Genomic DNA, 15,090 nt, shown 5'->3' with positions numbered 1-15,090 from the left:
TAATGTCTGACCCATTGCAACTATAACAATGTCTCATGTTCCCAGTGCCTTGCTGAAAGTAAGCAGGAGATGTTGTTTGCAAATTTTTTGGGCAGGTTTTAACCTCATTTGCCTCCTTTCCAGATCTGCCTCTGGTGAAATTGAGCAAAAATCATGGGGGAGAGGCACAGACCCCTCAGAAGCCAAAAGCAAACAGCTCCCAGTGTGAGACTGAGCCCACTCCCAAGCTCCTCAGAAAGCAAACAGCCCTTCCCAATGTGCTCCTTATCAGCTGTCGAGTATCATCACAGAGTGGGGAAAACACAAATGGGTGACCAAGCACATGCAAGAACAAACCTAACTGGGCAAACAACAACAAATAAATATCACCAGCATGAGAAAGGAGGAATAGAATTAATTTGACTATCAGCACTGAAATCTTGTTGACCAAACCTACTACAAACCTTTGATGTCTCTGACATGTTGGCACATTATCCCATAATTCTGGTAACCTTTAGTGTACGCTGTTCCAACACAAAAATTAACTTTACACAACAAGGTGGACATTACAGGGAGTAATCCAGCTAGCAGATTAAATGGGATGGATTCCTCTTTTAGCCAGAATTGGTTTCAAGTGGGCAACCACTACTGAAGGGGCATCTTTGGACTCAGTCACACAAGTGCTGGTTCTTAGTCCAGAACAGATCCAGAACCAAGTAGGAGATTGCTCCCAACAGTCTGCTTTGGGATACACAGTGAGACAGTAACTGCTGACGGCACACACAACTCTGCGAGCAACGAGAATGATGAGAGGATTCAAATGTACCCTGAAGAGAGAGAATTAATAGATTCAACTTAGCTGAACATGACAACTGTTGGTAACACTGCAGGCCCTTCATCACTCCAGGCCTAAGAGGTGGATGTCCTTCTAAAGCTGGGTGTCACTTTAATTAAAAACAAACCAGAAACCAGATCTATCCTAACTGTAGCAATCACTGAGCAATGCTCTGTGGCCTGTGTAGCACAAGAGGTCAGACTAGGTAATTACAATGATCCTTTCTGGTCTTAAGCACAATGTTTGTTTCCTCTCTCATGCCTCTGGCAGCCACTGCCATTCTGGACTCTGTTTCTGGACTTTGGCTTTTTCTTCCACACTGCACAAGAGCTCAGAGACTGGAGCGGGTCTCACCTCACACAACACCCATTATCACACCTGCCAACTTTGTACCAACTCTTAAAAGTACAGGGTGTTCACACCATTCCAAGGACTCAGAAACAGCAATCCCAAGAATCAGAAACAGGAGCCCATATCAGTAATTCTTCTTTTCCTCTGCCTGCAGGGTAATAAAAGACAACAAACTATTCCCATTTGCAACACCTAAACTGTTCATCTACCAGACCACATTGATAAAGATGTTCTGTCTACTCCCTCCTCACCTATCTGTAAAAATAAGCCATTCAGAGGTAAAATGGGATCTCTTGTCATGTCTCTCACCGTGTCCAGTCACTCAGTGCAGGCTTTATTATTCAAATAATGGTCTGGTTTCAGTGGAGAGTACATAATATATATCTCACTATAAAATCTCAGTACCTCTCTTTCTTTTCCAGTTTGTAAACACCAAGCTGTCAAAAAAAGCATTTGGGAAGCATCCTAGAGCATCATTACCCTGATACCCAGCCACAGATGATCTGCAGCATGCAAGTCACACCTGTCACTTAGGCCATAACTGGCTTCATTTTTTTGAGTTTACTACATAACCACAGATGCACAGAACATCCTGAGCTGGAAGAGGGCACAAGGATCAGAGAGTCAAATTCTTAGTTAGCCTTTGGAAGGAGAAGCCTCTTTCTACTTGCCCACTATCCTCATATAATTGACCTCCAGGCCCAAACCATTCACGGATCAGTTCCAGACCTTTCCCCAGTCTTCCCGCAGAAGAACAAAAGCAATACCATTTCTGGACAAAACAGGAACCTTTATTAACCCCGTGGCTGTTGTCCCCTTACACATTTGCATTGGAGCTACTGTGCAAGCTGAAGCACTTCCACAAGCTTTCATCTTTAAATTGTGTTTAGCTCACAGCTTTCCAAGAGCAGCATGCACTGCTAACTCTGAGCCTGGCTTGAACATTTGGGTAGAAGTCACACTAAAGCTTTACAACAAATGCAACAGGATATTCTGTGATGTTCTGCATCATCTTCACCAGCTTCAGGAGTTGTCTCTGTTGAAACAAACACAACTGGTTTAGTAATACAGTGGCCAATAAAACAGATAGGATACAGATAAAATTCCAGCCTGTTGTGTCCAAAAGGCCCCTTTAAAAGGTGCTGGGGTGGCAATAAGAACTGAAAGGTGCATACACATCTTACCCATCCTAGACTGGGAGGTCACTCCCCAGGAGATTTCAGCCAAGTGATGCTGTACCCAGCAATGAACACAAAGCCACCTGTCCTTATGGCCCTTGTCTGTAACACAAACATGAACTGTAATTCTTGTGTGGCAGCAAATGCAGCATTCTGGCTCTGTAAGGTGGTATAAGGCACTCTACCTTGAAGCAATGAAAATGATCCAAGTGGTCTCAAAATCCAAGGACAAAGCTGTTTCCTTCATTACCTCCTGGTGGAAATACTGGACTTTGTAACCTTAAAGAGGGACGTGCCAAACCGTCTGTGAAAGGAGAGGTGAGCAATAGGAACTCCTGCTATCACAAAGCAGAGCCACTGCTGCAGAGGACCAAGTGCTGCTCTTCCAGATGGGCACAGGCTGCCCAGTGGCCTCCTGCCTCCCCAGGTGCTGACCCTGCTTCAGCCCAGGGGATTCTGCTGTTGGCACAGATCCCCAGAGCAGTGCTGAAGGACAGTTCACCTTTGTCAAGTGTGCTGCTTCCCAGCCCTCTCCTCAGCTACAGGCACCACCATTCCCTGCTGCCTTTGGAGCAAGCCTTGGAATCCACCTCCATCCCAGCAGTGCCAGTAAGGGTGCCCAAAGGCTCTCACTGCAGCAGGAAAGTACAGCAGACATACCAGCAGGATCAAGAAGCACTGAGGAGCTTCGTGTACTTATGAGAATCTGGTTCTGTGACTGCTTTGGTGACACAGCACTGAGCCCAGGCATCAGGGAAGTGGTGGAAAAGGAGAGAGGAAGGAAAAGGTGCTGCCCTTTAGCAGCAGCCTGCACTTCAGTTATCTGGAAGTGGAAGCTCAGCTTCACCCAGCTGGTCTCAGCCACACTGTGCAGTGCCCCTGCTGAGTCCAGAAAGGGCAGCAAGGGTGACCATGTGAGGGATTACTCAACAAAGACATTTGTTTCTTGCCTGAAAAATACAAGTGTGTGACTTAAGAGGAACCCATAAAGGCAGATGCAGAGAATTGCCTTTGTCAGCAGCCAGGGCAACCACACATGGCACTGACCCGTGGATACTGCAGTCAGAAGCCAATCTTAGTGTGACCTTAACCCTTTCAGTCTCACCCCTTCATGCACTTGAAACACCAAGTACCAGGGTGCACTTGCCACAGGCACTTTCCACACTCACCCATTCACATGCCTCTGTAATTCCCTGACCATTCCTATACCTGTTCTGGCTTAATGTTTAAGTTGTCTTGCTCCACAGGGACTAAACATGTTGATTATATACTGCTGCTCGCTGTCATGATCAAGTGCATCTAAAACATTCAGAATGGATTCTCATTATACATTTTCATTAGTGTGACAGTTCAGGGTTAGTCCTGAAGAAGTGTCTTTGTGCCACCTGCTCCTTTCAGGAAAGGAACAAGCCTGTGTGTGCCAGCAGCCTCCCAGCTGCCATGTGTGGTGCAGCTCCAGGCAGGCCCTGGCAAGCAAACAGGACAACCTTTGGGCCCTGAACCCTGTTGGGATACAGTTCCCACCAGGTCTGTCATTATTTGAATTTGTTACTGCTGCAGAGTTAAAACTTCCCAACATTTATACCTTTTATCCAGATTCACACCCAACATGAGCCAAGCTCGAGGCTTAAAAAAAGTACAAACAGAGTCAGGTAAAGCACCAGCCTAAGTGCTGACTGCAGAGCTGGAACAAAGCTATGAACAAACCCCAGCCACAAACCCAGTCACAAACGCCTGGGGACAGAGAGCCTGGACAGACATCCTGGCAAGAGGATGGTTGGACAGCAGATCCCTGGGGGCAAGGGGCACTTTGTGCCAAGGAACAGTCACGGATTCTCCAAGCTTCAGTGACAGAAACCTTCAAACAGGCAGCCTTCCATGTCTCAGCAGCCCAGCACAATTCAGGGTGATTCAGCAGCTCTCAAAGACCAAAGAACTTCTTTTCCATTCATCAGGCCAAAAAAGATGTTTTTATAGATTTGCTTAAGACCAGAAACAATCATTATTAACCTTTTGAATAACCCCTTGCACAAACGAGCAGATTATTTTCTCCTTTGGAAGCAGTTGTTAAAGTACCTCATGGCCAGTAATATTAAAAACACCTGTATTTTTAACTAACTGAAGGATTTGCTGGTGGGAACAGTGACAGATCCCAAAGGGAGGCAGTGGCATCACAGGGGATCAAACAGGCAGCCTACCGTTGTAATATACCGGGAATGGAACTCCGGAGCATCCTTCAGGAACGTGAGGCCTGGATGTGTTTCCACCACATCCTGCAAGGTAAGAGAAAATGAAATGAAATCGATTTTCTTCTCCTTTTAATGCTTAGAAGTTACTGGGCTTACTTTCACTTACTCTTGAAATTATTTGCAGCATTAACAATAAAACTGAAATCTTTTAATCTATCAAGTGAACCTTCTATTATTGTAATAGAATGCATTTGCTGGGCAATACGCACCTGGTGGGCCAGTTTGATTTACTTAAGGACAGAAAAACAAAGGAAGAGAGTTAGTGAGTAGATGAAAACTCATTTTCATTGAATGAGACAAAAATTAATTGGTTGACCATGCAACTATCTCCTCTCCAAGATTTTTGTTTTCCTCCATTCATTGAAGGTATTAACATTTGTTAGAACTAGGTGTCAGAAATAAACATTCCTTGAGAAAGTCTCCTTCCCTGTCCAATGAAAGCTCTGTGAGCCTCAGAATGCTTACAGATAACGATTAGTGCTTTTCTAAAATTCACTTGGACTACCTGTGGAGATGCCTCTTTCCCAAGACCAGCTTTTTGTAAATCAACACTGGCTCAACAATGCGAAATCTGCATGATCACATCCATGGGGAAACTGCTCAGATCCTGAACGAACCAGTTCAGATCCTGTATGAATCAATGCCTGTGTAATTTCTCCATGTCTGACTCCTCTACCCTTTAAAGGCGTTCCAAGTTCTGCTGTGCCTGTTCCATGCCATGGTGCCCTTAGGGGTGTGATATGCCCAAATCTTGGGCAGTGTAACAGGATGTCTCAGATGGTGGCGTAAATCAGGGTAATTTTGCTGATCTCTAGCTGACTGACAGACAGGACTGTGCACGCCTTGGATTGCAACAGGAGCTAAAGAGCAGAGCTGCAATCCACCAGGAAAGGCAGTGTGCCCAGTGGAGAAGAGATGAACAACGTGAGAAAATTTACCCATCACAGCCCCTGTTCTGTTTGAGAGACATAAACACCCAGTGCAGACACTTTTTCCCCAAAATCTTTCCCCAAAGCAGCATCTCCACAGAGGTTTTGCCCAGAGGGCAACACAGTGTGAGAAATCTAGGGATGTGTGGAAAATATCAGAAAAAGTGCAACAGCTGACCAGAGGAGCAGATGGACCTGATTTATAGACACTATAGAGAAGCCCTAATGCTATCCAGAGGCTGCCTAAATGGCCACAAATAATTAAAACAATGATACTTTGTTAAAAATTAATGAAAGGGAAAGAAAGACATGAAATGAGGATGAGCAGATTTAGCCTGAATATTAGGGGAAAAAAAAAAGCAGTGGGATTTGTGCACTAGCAGGTTTAGAGGCATATACAGAACAACTGGAAGTGCAGAAATGCCAAGATTTCCATGTGATACTGTATCTGGTAGTCTGGCTAGACAAACTCAATTATAACTGTCTTGCCAAGCAACTTTTACAACTTTTCCAGTAAGCTTTTATGTTGTGCTTGACTGTAACAGCAACAAGCATTTTTCCCAATATCCACATAGAGAAATGGGGCAAATTCCAGCCTGGTTACCAGGCACTGATAAATATGAATCCTGACAAGAGACCAGTCCTCAGTGCCTTTAGCAGGATTTGCAGCTAGTTTGGCACTTAAGCACTTAAAAAGCTCATTTCTATTTCACTCCAAAATGAACCCCTCCCAGGTGCTGTTCAAACCAAAGGTCTGCTCGTCCTTGGTAAACATTTAATGCCATGGAAATAAAGAAGGTGCCAAGTGAACGCAGCTCTGTGCCCACCCTCCCTGGGGAGCTGTGGCAGTACCTGGAGCAGCAGGATGAAGTCCTCCTGTTGTAGGCAGTCACAGCCAGGTTTTGCCAGAAGGGAAGTGAACCTGGAGGCATCATCGTGGCAGTTCCGAAGGATTCTGTGAGAGAGGGGAGAGTTACTCCCAGCCCTTTGCACCTCCCAGCCTGCCAGGAGCCCCGGGAGGGTCACAAGGGGCCTTACAGCACAATACACCCGCCCTGGGAATCATGCAATAGCTGACTTCAGACTACCAGCACTTCCTTCAAGGTCTTTCAGCTGCACCAGGGCACCCAGAAAGGATTTTTTCCAGGTTAACACTGCTGTGGTAAAGCAGGTTTCTTACTAAGCAGCTGTGGAATCAGAGTAAGTAACCCGACTCTTGCCAATGCTCCAGGCTCACTCCAAGTGAGCTGCACCAGCCCAATGGGATGCCACAGGATGTGCTCTCCAGTGTAACCCTTCACTGCACTGCAATATTTGAGGAGATTGCCAAACTACAGGGACTGAATATTCACCCAGAACAATCACTTCTCAGAAGGAAAAAGGGCATCCCTTGTTAATTATGGCCCATCTGGAGCTGTGCACCACAGCCATAGAGAACAGCCTAATGAGAGCATTAGTAGGACTGAGTATTTGGAGCAGTGTGCAAACTCAGTCCCCTTTGGTTAACAGTGTGCATTTGACACAACAGTTCTTGTCTCTGTCTTCTCACACAAAATACTGCACTGGCTGAAGGTATCACACTTATGTGATTCACTCCAGAGAAACTCACAACGAGAGGAACTCCATGGCATTCAGCAAACACTGGTAACAGAACACAGCGTCTGGATATAGCAAACACCACATTGTTCACACAGTATTAGGGAAACTCAGAAAACTACACTGTTTTCTTCAATAACTGTGAAAATACAAATGCACTGTAATTATTTACTGTGAGTGATTATTCATCACTTTCCTCTCCTGAAGGTGTATGAACATAGTACTGAACTGGCTGTAGTTCTCCTACAGAGATCACACTAACTTGTTTCCTGCTACTTCTGGCCTCGTCACTCTGGACAGGCAGACTTCACAAAAAAAGGTTCTTTTAAATAAGCAAAAAAAGATTTAGCAATCCTGTTGGCTGCACATTCCTATCATGGTAATTGTCAATTAACAGATATATTCTAAATCAGCTGCAGAAAGAGGTGCTAATGTTTTAGCTGGCACATAAAGATGAATTCCAAAGCCCTGTTTTAGCCACAAACTAAAAGATCTGACATTCAGAAGTGTTTTATATTGAGCAATTCCTATAGACTTGATGAGCAGTGAGCATGTGGCATGTTGAGAAGTCAGTCATCTATTAAGAAGCTTGAAAATAGGCTTCAGCAACTAAAGATACGTGGTTTAAAGTTACACCTGTGTTCACATAGCTGCAGTCGAACTTCACCAGGAATACTACATTTTTCTGTCTTTTAGCTTTCCAGAAAAGATTTTGTAACTGTCAGACGGGAAGAGGAGGGGATAAAAAATAATATCTTTCTAAAAGAGCAATTAAGTGAGAGAAACATACAAAGCTTGGCTTGGAAATGAGGTGGTTAAAAGGATACAGAAGTGGGACATGACCACAGTCTGCAAATATCTGAACGATGTGAAAATCAGAGAAATGAAGATGTGGTATCATACATGAGGGATTAATTAGGAGTAATTGGAGGAACCTAAGGAAGGAAAATATATTGTCTGTGTCAAGACAAACTTAGAGATCACAGTCACCCCTAACATTTTTGTAATTTTGCCAGGGTAACTAGAAGCTGTTTTGACAACATCATCACAGGAAATACTTTGGGAATTCAGGGTTAAAGGCTACGTCAAGAATCTGAAGAGCAACCATTAAGTAAAAAATTAGAACTCTCTCTGGAGAGGAGATGGAGATGCTGTTCAGGTGTTTCACAAAGTAGACTAAAGCCTGAACTGCCCTGGAGGGAAAAAGATTAGGCAAGAGAACAAGTCTGCTCCATGTCAGAGCTGACTCCAAGCACAATGCATCTATACAGAGCTCTCCATTTCCACAGTGTGTGGAAGTGACTGTCAAACTCCACAGGTGAATTCCACAGCTTGCCTGGGGAAGGTGGTAACTATTAAAGCTCCCAGAGTATCCAGTAGTGTGATGATGCTTTATTCCACATTCCTCTTTCTGTCCTCTAACACTACCACACACTTCTCCCAGTTCCCAAATGGCACTTGCTTAGTGCACCAGTGTAGCAGCAATAAGGCTGGGCACAAATACACCCCAAATCCACAGATGTCTACCAGCTATCTCAAAATAGCTGACACTTCTGGAGAGCTTGTAAATATATTTTATGCACCAACTAACTCAAAATTTCTTACTATCTATGCAATTACTTCCAAGTTTGTGGATGTCACATGGAAACAAGTGTTCAGAGAGTTTTGGGAGAAAAAAACTTAAGCTGATGAAAAGTCTAGTGGAAAAAAAAAAAAAAAAAAAAAGACTTGTATGGCAGGCTGATCTCTTTTTCCAGAAAGAGTTTTGCATTTGCTATACTCACTTTCTCCACATGGACACAAAGGAGTGCACAGAGACACGTCCTGTCCTCTCTCCCCCCGACGCACTGAACAGAGGCGCTTTCCAGTAGAGTGGGCAGCCACAGATCTGTAGGAAAAAAACAGGACAAGGAGGAATACAAAAGCAGTCCCAAGAGGAACATGCTTGTTTACACACCAGATTCACCACTGAGACTTTACATAAGCAAAATAAAGTGGTAATAGCTTTCTGACTCACCTGTGTGCCATTTACTGCATGCCAAGGTTGAGAATTCACATGTAACTTTCTACTTTGTCATGTGCCTTTTCAAGTGGCTGAGAAACACTCATCTCAGGCTAGGAAAAGGATCTGGACTACTCAAGTTCTTAAGCTTTGTCTTCAACTGAACTGTTTACCACAATTCCTTACAAAGTGGAGTGAAGTGCACCTCCTTCCAGAAGGACACTCACACCAGCTGCCTCCCCACCCACCCTGAAAGAGGAGGGCCCATCCTCTGTATGGGATGACTTCTCACTGGCAGCAAGGGAACCACAAGTCTAATTACAGACAATTAATGAGTAAATGCCTAAAGGTGAAGTAAATCCCATCCTGCAATTTTCAGTGCAGTGCCTTCCACCCAGCACAGTCCATTATTTCCAACACTGCAAGATCTCAGCAGGCGAGCACAAAAATGAAAGCACACATGGAAAGAGATTGATTCCAGCCAAAGGACTCCCTGACCAGCACTTTTGAACCAGACTCTGCAGAGGCTGCTGGCTCTCAATGGCAATCCATGAAAGCTCTGGCATTGAGGACTCTCTAAGGCCTTGGCAAAGCAGGCTTGGAAATGGTGTCAAACATTCAGCTGCTCACACTGTCAAGCACCTTCTCTTTACCACAAAGACCTTTCCAGCCACTGTCCTGACTCCAGACAAGTTACCAGAATAGCCACAAAACACTGGCCTTGGAGGGAGCACAGCTAACTCAAGCCAGATCCAAGCAATAAGGATGTTACAGCAAGTGGAAGCAGGAATATTTTGAAGAAGCAGTTGAGGCATCATTTCTGCCACAAAGCCTCTTTCACTTCTATTAAGCAGGACTATCCTGCAAGTCCATTCTCAGCTTCTTGTCCAGGCCGGCAGCTTTCTTTGGGAATCTTAATCAGCCCAAGAACTGCTTTTGGATTTATCCATTTCTATGTCAGGCAACAGTGCTTCCACAGGTGTTTGGCTCCTCTGAGGAAAGAACGACATTTATTTTTTGTTGTTGCTTTCTTTGTGCAGCTGGTTTTGAAGCACTTATTTCAGAGCCCCAAATGGCACCATTGTCAACAACCCCATGGAACAGAACCCAGCCTTACAATAACTAAGTGGCAAGGAGCACATCCATGTAGAGACCAGGTGGAAAGGCAGAGGTCTCTTCTGCACTACCCTCCTGCTTTTCCCTGTTCAAACATGTTTTAGTCAAGCAACAAAGATTTCCTATTTGTATTTTCAGAGCAGGCTTACAAATAATGTGACTGGATTCCTCTAAAAACAAACAAAACCAACCTCATCCCTCCTTTCAGGAAACCCTTCCTTCTTGGAAAACAAGTGCTGCTCTTGAAGAGAGCATCACTGCTCAGTTTACAGAGCCAGAGATGCATTCAGGGCAAGCTGAACATCCAGGACGTGTCTGACAAATGCTGGGTTTAGATCAGCAGCACTGCAAACTGCAGCTGAAGGAGAGGGAAATAGAAGGGACCATCTGCAGTGTGCTCCTGCACAAGTGCTGTGTGCTGTCCCCTGAAGGCAGAACTCATCACCAGCTGTACCACCTGCCTTGTGGATACTGAATGTGCATAGCTCAGGGGCTGGGGGCTGACTGGGCATTTCCCCCTTCCACATCCAGGGAGTTGGAGGCTGGAAGCTGCTTCCTCACACAACACTGCAACAGTACCTACAGCTCAGGCTAGCTGAGCAGGACAGCTACAAAAAACCACAAAAAGGGCAGCTGGCACTACCTGAAGCCACAGAGGCAGACAAGTTTCTGCCTCTGAGTTTCTCAATCTGGGCAGAAATATGAAGGAACAGAAAAACAAAAATGCAATTTGTATTTGCTAAGAAATCTTAGAGAACTCTTTCATAAATCAAAGCAAGAACAAACACATCTGATGTGACAACCAGCAAACTAAGCTCATTTTTGTTTACTATTATCTAAATCTAAACAAAAAACTTCAGATGAAAAGGATAATGGTTCTTTTTTTCCCCCTACAACCGCTGTGAGTTAGACTGAAACTAATACAAAGTATCTCTCCCAAAATAGAAAACCTAAAGAATGGAATCAAGGTTAGAAAAGACCTCCAAGACCATCAGTGTTTACCTTAGCAATTTTCCCCATTTCACAGATGTTTGCTTTCTCATCTTCAAACTCTGTAAAGGCCTCTTCAATCCTGGCAATGATTTCTTCATGGTTAGTGCAGACATTCGGGAGTCCTTTAGGGAAGTAGAAACGTGGAATGTTTATGGGCACAGGGGTACTGCTGGTGGCTTTCTTCACAGGCAGAGGAGTGCAAGGGCTAACCACGGGCTGCAGGGGGGCTGGGGATGAAGTTCCTGCCTTCTTCTCTTGTTTACTTTGAACCTGAAAATACAATGAATAACAAACACATTTTAACAGCATGGTACACGGAGCAGGAAAAAATAGTTTGTGTTTCCAGTGATTAGGAGAAAATTAATGCCTACCAACAATTACATTATGGCACAGGGATAGAAATACATCTTAAATAGGCAATTAAAATTTCTGCATTATGAACCAGTGCAAATTTAGGATATGCCATTTCTGAGCATTTTACATATGTAGCTGTGGATTATGACTTCCTATTGAGAACACACTCTGCAACTCAGCGATACCACAGACAAGGACAATGCTATTTCTTCTCCTGCTGGTCTTGGTCTTGTCATTCTGTGCCATGAACAGCCAAGTATCTGCTCTTTAGTTTCCCCTTGGAACCAGAGCACCCACCCACACAAATGGCTTGCCTCAAGTATAAGCAAGCTTACATTCAAACAAGGACATTTTCTATCCCTTGGGAACATAATTAGTTTTGCCAAAGCACTGCTTCACAGATAAATTAAGAAAAGATTTTCAAGACTTCCTTCTCAATTTCAGCAAGCCTTTTATTCAGGGCCCAACTTAAACAGTCCCAGACCTGATTTTGCCAAAGGTACTAAGCACTGGTAAATCAGCTTTTCCATCAGGAATTAGGAGCAGCCAGCAGAGTGTCATGAGGCACTCTCATGATGTCTTTTCCTCACTGCTCTCCTGTCTGTAACGAGCCTATGGCTGATATGGTGATCCCCACTGGATCTCTATTTCTAGCTCTACATCACAGGCAGCATTTGTATTTAAGTACACAATGAGATCCTAAGCCGGGGAATTTTTCAGATATGGGAGGGAAAGTTTTTTAAACTTTGATAAGTAACTACAGTATAAGCTGCAAAATCAGCTGCTGGAATGCAGAGAGATGAGGAATTCCCTGCTCCCCCATGGCGACACTCCTTCCTGGGAAAAGACAACAGGCTTTGCCACTGCACAATGGTTCCAGTGCAAGAGTTGTTATTAATGTAGCAACATATGTGATAAGGCTCAGAAGGCAACAGTCAAGTAAACGCAGCTGCAACTTTCAGTTTGTTTATTCTAACTGTTTCAAAACAAAATGGTTTTAGGATAAAGCAGCCAAGTCTGAGTCCACTAAATGCAGAAGAATGTATATGATGAACTGACTTTGTTTTATTATTTTCTATAAACTTGGAGCTTTTTTCTTAACACATACTGAATCCCCCAACGAACCACAGATTTGCTTTCAATAAGGTAAAGAAGTGAGAATTGTAAAAGCTTCTTTAAGCACTGCTTTTACCTGCAGCTTATAATACTTTATAACCCACTCATCAGAGACGCACAAAAGAAGAGAGAGAAGGATTTTCCTCCTCTTCACTCCCCTGCTTCATGGCTCTTTCTTTAAATGGGAGGACCTCTTTCTTCTCCCAAATGCTGTCCCATTTCAGGAGCAGGAACAGTGGCACACACCAGCCAGAACACACTTTTGTCCTTAACTGCTCTGTACAGAACACATTAACCTGGAGCTTGGGGTTCTTCAAATTGTCTTCTTCTCTGTCTTACTACACAGGAAAAGCCAAAGATCATTTTCAGCCTTCAATATTTCCATCAATACCAGTATTCAGAGTTTGAACAGCTCTGAACCTTTGGAAAGCCAGCCTGATCACCAACGTCTGTTCTCCCTCCTGTCCTCCTTGACTGTTCCTACTCAAACCTGCACATCTTCACATCTGCTCCTGAGTGATGCTGGAGCTCAGAGGGGGCCAGCTCTGAGGCTCAGGGAGTTCCTGGGGCTCACACAGGCTGGAGGATGGTGAGCACCAGCCCTGGTCACTCTGTCCTGCACTAGGGCAATGCAGGTGACCTGAGGTGGTGGCAGAGGTTAAGCTGGGGGGAGCTGGACACTCACTTTGGGGGCACAGTTCACTGGGTTAAATAAAAGACAATCCTTCTCCCAGTTCCCTGCTGCCCTTTCCTCAGTGGAGCACCAAAAGCAAAGCCCAGACCAAGTGAATGTGTGTGGGGAGGGAGCACCTGGCCCCAGCTCAGGGATCACACAGATCACCACTTCCACTTTTACCATCTGCCCTCGCCCTGCCTGCCTGCCCAGCCAGGACCCAGTTTTCCCTTTCTGGATCCCAGCAGAGGGGAAGTTCCTGCCGGTCTCTCACAGCACCATATTCATACAAACAATGCAAAGCTGGAACTGACGTCGAGGTGCCAACTGCAGCCACTTGACTTCTATAATAGGACTTCACAGCAGATTGCTTGAAGGCCACTTCTCACAAACAGGTTGATTGCTCCCTAATCTCTTCAGGATACGAAGGCATTCCCAGCTGCCAGCACTGGGAGGAACGAAGAGAAATGACTCAAACTTAACAAAAAGTTCCACAAACCAAGATGTTCTTTCAAAGGACACTGACTCTTCAGTGTAACAATATATCCCCTTCCGTTACAGTACAAGGGAACGATAAAATTGTATTTTTGTTTTCTTGGAAGGTGAAGAGAAGTCCCCAAGTAGAGCATAACAGCACTGGGCCATTTTCCTTCCCTTCTGCATGTTCCACACATCCTGACACGGCACACGGCCTGATCTGACCATGCTGGAACACAGCTCACCCTCTCTGCCCAGGCCTCCACCTCCCGAAAACCTGAGCAACTCCTCTACCTCCAGGTACTCCCAGAGCCAGCAATGCTTGGTACCAGCTCACACAAGTCAGAACTATAGAGGAGATACGAATTTCCTGATCCACAACCACCATACAAACCAGAAGGTCAGACACCTATAGAAGAAGTACAGGGAATTCTGCCAGGCTTTGAAGGAGGGAGCCAGCTTGGACACAGGTTCCCAGCTGACCTTCCCAGTAAGTCTGACTCATTCGCTCCTGCTCAGTCCAAGCCAAACTAGGAGCAAGCATTGCTCAGGGATAGCTGCTTTTCACATTCTGCCTCAGGAATAGAAATACAATTTTTGAACTTTGTCTTCTTCTTTCTCATATAAGAAATGAGCTGGTTATGACAAAGAGAAAAAAACAAGCAGCAACTAGTCCTTGAGGAGTCTGTTCCCTAGAACAACCTTACAAATCAATACTCTGGGATGGGTATACCCAGATGCAAACCACTATGGGGACAAGAAGACGTTAATTACAACTTTTTGTGAAAAGTTTAAGAAAGTGGTATGAGGGGAAATTCTGCGGAAATTCTTTGGAAATAAACAGTTTCTTATTACAAAAAATTAGCCTTAAATGCTGTTTGCCTAGCAGAACACACTTCTCCAACAAGGATGTGCACGTTCAGACAGGACAACTAAGAAAGGAAATGACAAATACTCTAATAAATCTTTTAGCTTTGTTGCCAATAATTAACAGATAAACTTTTTTTTTTTTTTGCTCAAGAGAAAGGTGAGATTAAAGGCCATTTTTAAATACCACTCTGTAGCACTGTGCAATTTACCCTGACTAAAATCTGTCCATCTACTGTATCACCTTTTGCCAGCCATACCATTTATTTATGGGCAGACAAAAATAGTGACATCTGTGTTATAAATAAACCAGACAGAACTACAGCCTCATTGTAGCTACACAAACAAAGCACTGACTAAACCTCTGCCATGCCA

The 15,090-nt window shown here is 44.4% G+C and overlaps 1 protein-coding gene across 4 annotated transcripts in view; it reads right to left on the bottom strand.

Moving 5' to 3' along the window:
* Nucleotides 1-15,090, bottom strand: part of PPP2R3A (protein phosphatase 2 regulatory subunit B''alpha) — a 55,805-nt gene that overhangs the window by 13,677 nt on the left and 27,038 nt on the right. For all 4 annotated transcript variants that reach the window (XM_032119013.1, XM_032119011.1, XM_032119012.1 and 1 more), the window contains exons 3-6: nt 11,238-11,498; nt 8,902-9,005; nt 6,374-6,476; nt 4,542-4,616 (exon numbers count right to left, since the gene is read on the bottom strand). In XM_032119013.1, coding sequence (XP_031974904.1) covers nt 4,542-4,616; nt 6,374-6,476; nt 8,902-9,005; nt 11,238-11,498 — 543 coding nt within the window. The remainder of the gene's footprint in view (nt 1-4,541; nt 4,617-6,373; nt 6,477-8,901; nt 9,006-11,237; nt 11,499-15,090) is intronic.

Source organism: Corvus moneduloides, chromosome 10 (assembly GCF_009650955.1).
Source record: "Corvus moneduloides isolate bCorMon1 chromosome 10, bCorMon1.pri, whole genome shotgun sequence".
NCBI lineage: Eukaryota > Metazoa > Chordata > Aves > Passeriformes > Corvidae > Corvus > Corvus moneduloides.
The sequence above is the reverse complement of the archived record's forward strand: the minus strand, read 5'-3'. Positions and strand labels throughout refer to the sequence as shown.